The 4,963-nt window shown below is 44.1% G+C and overlaps 1 protein-coding gene across 1 annotated transcript; it reads right to left on the bottom strand.

Annotated features, from left to right (window-relative positions):
- Positions 1–2,616: 2,616 nt before the first annotated feature.
- LOC104857794 (serine/threonine-protein phosphatase 2A 65 kDa regulatory subunit A alpha isoform-like) lies at positions 2,617–4,729 on the bottom strand. Its single transcript, XM_033756619.1, has one exon. It carries the CDS (start codon positions 4,705–4,707, stop codon positions 2,938–2,940), a length of 1,770 nt encoding a protein of 589 aa, XP_033612510.1. The 5' UTR covers positions 4,708–4,729; the 3' UTR covers positions 2,617–2,937.
- Positions 4,730–4,963: the final 234 nt, after the last annotated feature.

Here is a 4,963-nt window from a genome sequence, read left to right as displayed (position 1 = left end):
AAGTTCTTGGTGTGAGTACTCTACTATTGCTTTGTTTTACTAAGGGATTTTTATTTGAAAGGAAATGATTGGAATTTTAACGTGATTTGATGGTTTGATGCATTATAGACTCTGCTTTAACAACACTGTGGAAGGGATTTGCATCTGTGTACAGACCAATAAAATAATGGAATAAGGAGAGTGATATCCCCATTTGTTAATGTGATTGAACAAAAAGTCTCCAGGTAAAATCGGTTTTCTTTTAATCTTGGATAAGAACTACATTGCTTTCACATCTTTGTGTAGCACTGAGAGAAAACTAGAGAAAGATTTTCGGGGACGAATCCTCATTGTTCATTTTCTTTCATTCTTCCAACCTAACTTCCACCGTGTTCCCTTGTCAGTTACAAATTACACTGAGATTCCTTTCTGTTCACAAAGCAGGATGCCGTTGCCTCTGCTCTGTAGATTTACTTTCCATTATGTTTTTTTTAACTTCTAGAAAATGGCTAATATACCATATATTCATCTTTTGTGATTTACCACCACTATCATGTCAGTGACAGATGTTGTCAGAAACATATGTGCTCTGTCTACAGTTTTTAAAAAATTAAAAGACTAGCCTGCCAGGATTTAATGATCTTGAATTTGACTTACACTGGAGTTCGTGTTGCTGTAATAATCTCACAACTATAAACAGCAAACAATTTTTCTGTCTAATGATTTTCATTGAAATTTATTGAACTTATGTTTTTGCAAAAATTGTTCCACTTCTCTAAACCAATTTTCATATTTTTAAAAGTATACAGAAATCACAGCCCTTCACGGGAGGCTGATGGGATTACATCAAATGAGGCATACAAAGGAACTTAGCATTCTGTCTGGTATTTGCTGTGATCTCAACAAATTTTCAGCACACACGCTCTTACATATTACCCCTTTCATTCCTTAGGGCTGCAACAAAACTTGAAATGGACATTGCCTGTCCCTTGATATCTCTCCTGTCTAATCGATGAATGTGTACTATAGTTCACTCAGCAATCAGACTGTCACACTCACATGCATCTGCTGTAAACTTGACGTTAGCCACCCACCGTAAGCATGGTCACAGATTAATTCAAATTTACTGATGCTATTCAACTACTTTGCTATGATTTAATTTATTATTTCTGGTTACCAAATTTCTAAAGTTGAAATGCAAAATATTAGTATACGTGCTGCCACAGTGAGCATCAGAAACAAAATATTAGTGTCTGATTTGGAATTCTACAAATACGTCTCTTGCTCTATCTTCAATGTGTCCAAAACCCTTACTACATAAGGATGCTTTTCGAGCTGTTTACAACTTATAATAATTTTTCAATGTTGATTCTCAATTGCTGGTAATACTTAAGCTAAAACCAAAACATCCTCTACACTAAATTCAGTTGATTTGTCTATTCGTGAGCATAACTAATAAGTTAATTCCCTGTTTACCTGTATTCCTAAAGTATATTAAATAATGTTATTTTAACCATATCAAAGGAGAATATTAAATGAATACTGAACCAGAAGTACTACAGTGTTTCATGACTAAAATGGCTCTATTGTCTAAAACTCAAAGGTTTAACTTCAGTTTTTCACAGCCTCAACGCTGAACTGGTCAAGCTGCTACAGCTTTAAAGCTTACAAAACAGTTAAATAGAAAATGCTCTAGAAGTTTTCTAGCCAGGCCTCAGTTTTTATGAGTATTATCTGTACTTACTGAAGAAATATTGAAAAACAAAGTAAGATCATCGAAGGACCTATCCTTGAAGGAATTACAAACTTTATGTGGTTCAACTGAAAATAATAGAGTTTAACGTAGCTTTTACTAATGACAAATTAAAAATAGAAAAATAATTCATTTTCCCTAAATAGCCCACAAAAAATGTAATCATAAAAATGTACATGTATAGAAAGAACCTTCATGAAAAAAGTAATTAAATGTAGTAAAAGGCAACAAGAGAAATAACTTACCAAAGAGTGATTATTTCCACTATTTCTTATTTTCATTCTGGCATTGAATGACAACTTAAAATAATTATGACAGCCACACATATTTCATTTTTATTTCAATGTTTGTCAAGTACTTCATATTTTAAATGTGATACAATTCTTTGTGTGAAAAACTAATAGTGTTGTCATATATTCCAATATTTAGAAGAAATTTAGGTGGTATTTTTGCTGGTTTGGTTTCATTTCAGGAAGAGTGTAGCAGATTATATTATCGTCCCGAGGTATATTCTCTGTCTCTTGTTAGAGGACACAAACTGAGTCAGTGCCCTACTGTATCAGCACTTTATGTGGTATGAGGATAATCCCTTTTGTCTATAAGGCACATAATAAATGGCATCTGAGCAAACACAGTATGTACTATGTGTGAGCAGAAGTTTTAAGAAGCATTGCTTTGCTTCAGTTCTCTTTTTTCCCTCTATTAAAAAGATATGTTCCAAATAGGGCTGCTTCTTTGGCCTGAGCTGTGAAAAAGAAACATGAAGCGGATACAAGCATCTTTTTAATTTCTAGCACTTTATTTCTCTTTGAAAAGAAGAAAAATGTAATAAAACAGGAGAAGAAAGAAAGAAAAAAGAAAGGGAAAGAAGACTATCATGGGGCAATGAGAGTAAGGGAAGAGGACACAAGAGGGGGGCTTCCCAAAACAGCGTCAGGAGCCAGTGACCTGGGAAACATCTCTTCCTCAGCATGCAGGGAGGCCCCTTCCTCTCAAGGCTGCTGCCCTGTCCCACCTGTACTCCCCTAGTGAACAGTGAAAAGTCTTCTCAGGCTGGGTGAGAAGGAACTTTGCTGGGGAGAGGGATCTAGGGTCAGACCATGCACAAAGAGCTGCTGTCTATGACCCCCACTGACTCCCCAGGGAGGTATTTGTTGGGATCAAAGGGTGGACACCAGAGGTTAGCAGTGGTTCCTCTTCTGGCATCAGGTAGAAGACAGAACAGTCAGAGCCTCCTGGGAAAAGTACTTGACATCCACATCCTGGTCCTGGGTCAGCTTCTCCAGGATGGGCCTGACTTTGCTCTGAAGTGTGCTGTTATCCAGGATGGGGCCAATCTTCTGGAGGGACTTGGCCACATTGAAGCGGATGTTGGCAACTGGGTCCCCAGCCATACTGAGGACTGTAGGCAGCATGAGTTTAGTGGTGATGTCCTGCCCACAGACTTCCGATAGCACATTGACGCAGAACAGTGTCGTCATGCGGTACAGGTAGTTCGGGTCTCTAGACATGGCCAAGACCTTGGGGATGATAGTAGCACAGGCCCACTCTTTCCCAAACTTCTCCACCAACTTCTTCAGGTTGCTAGTGGCTGCTTCACGAATAGCATAGACATGATCCATGAGCCAGGCCATGCACAACGAGTTGAGTTTCTCATCAAAGAATTCCACTCCCAGCTGCCCAGCCAGCAGGGGGATGTACTCAACGATGGCCAACCGCACCCGCCACTTGGCATCTTCAGCCAGTTCCACAATGGCTGGGAGCAGGGACTGGGAGAGCTGTTGGATGCCGATCACTTGGTTCACACAGTTCAGGTTGGAGATGATGTTGAGTCGCACCTCAGGGCACTCATCCTTCAGCTGAGCCAGGAACAGGGGCAACAGGTGCTCGATGGTGTTGTCTTTGCCCAAGATGGGTGATAGGCCCATGATGACCGAGGCCAGGGCTGACTTCACGTGATGGTTGGTGTCTGATGCCAGTTCTTTAATGCAGGGCAATATCTGAGTCATGACCACATTCTCCCTGCAGTCAGCTGGGAGATTTTCACAGAACTCTTTGACCTTCTGGGAAGCTGCAGCCCTCACCTCAGCCTCACAGTCATTCATCAGGTTCTGGAAGACAGGGACCAGGTCTGTCTTGGTGATCTCAGACCCCACTGCTTTTTGGAGCTCTGTGAACTTATCGGCCACCATGTAGCGGACGCGCCAGGACTTGTCCTCGGCAATCTGGCTCAGTGCAGGCATCAGCAAAGTCTCCATGTCCTCCTGCGACAGGAGCTGGGCTATGTGCACGCAAGTCTTCACTGCCAGCAGGCGCACGGAGTCCTGCTTGTCAGAGGCGATGCTGCAGAACAGTGGGATGAGCTCCTCCTTGACGTAATTCAGCTCCAGCGCCTGGGCGAACTCTCCCAGCTTGGAGGCGGCGGCCCTCCGCACTATGGGGGTGTCGTCTGAACACAAGTTCCGGAAGTACTGTCCAAGCTCTGCCTTCACAGCACCAGACACTCGTGGGTAGCAGACCGAGAAGAGGCCGCAGGCTGAGTTGCGGGAGGTGAACCAGTCTCCGCCTGCCAGCCGCTTCAGCAATGGCACGAAGTGGGCCTCCAGGTCCGAGGGAGAGTGGTCCTGGGAGATGACCCGCAAGGACTCCACCGCCTTGTCCCGCACCACCGTCTCCTCCACCGTGGCCAGGGACTCCAGCGGAGGCAGCAGGCAGTGCACATACTCTGGGCCGCCCACTAGCATGGTGAAGGTCCCCAGCTGCTCTGCCAGGGCCACAAGGACCTCGTCCTCGTAGTAGATGGTGTCTGTGAGGAACGGCAGGAGCTCGCTGCGGGTCCTTTCAGCCCCCAGGGCCAAGGCGATGATGGACAGCTTCTTGAAGCTATTCAGGCGTAGCTGAACATCCTCGTTGCGGAGCTCGTCTAAGAGCGTGGCAATGAGGTAGAGAGAGTCGTCGCCGTTGGCCACAGACATCTTGGCTGTGTCACTTCCCACCTGCGTCACTTCCCGGCCACGTCACTTCCTTTCTATGTCACTTCTCACTTCCTATCTTCAGGAGGCTGCTGCGGTATTGAAACAGGGTAGGAAGGGGCAGGGCTGGGAGGAGAGGGGAGGCTGTCTTGGGGTTCCTGACCGGTAAAGTGAAGAGGGCACAGTTTTGATTTGTTTGTTTGTTTGTTTGCTTGCTTGCTTTTTTCAAGCCCCCGAGGTATCTGAATAGTTAGCAATC

This window comes from Fukomys damarensis, unplaced genomic scaffold, assembly GCF_012274545.1.
Source record: "Fukomys damarensis isolate Sample0158 unplaced genomic scaffold, DMR_v1.0_HiC HiC_scaffold_27, whole genome shotgun sequence".
NCBI classification, from domain to species: domain Eukaryota; kingdom Metazoa; phylum Chordata; class Mammalia; order Rodentia; family Bathyergidae; genus Fukomys; species Fukomys damarensis.
The sequence above is the reverse complement of the archived record's forward strand: the minus strand, read 5'-3'. Positions and strand labels throughout refer to the sequence as shown.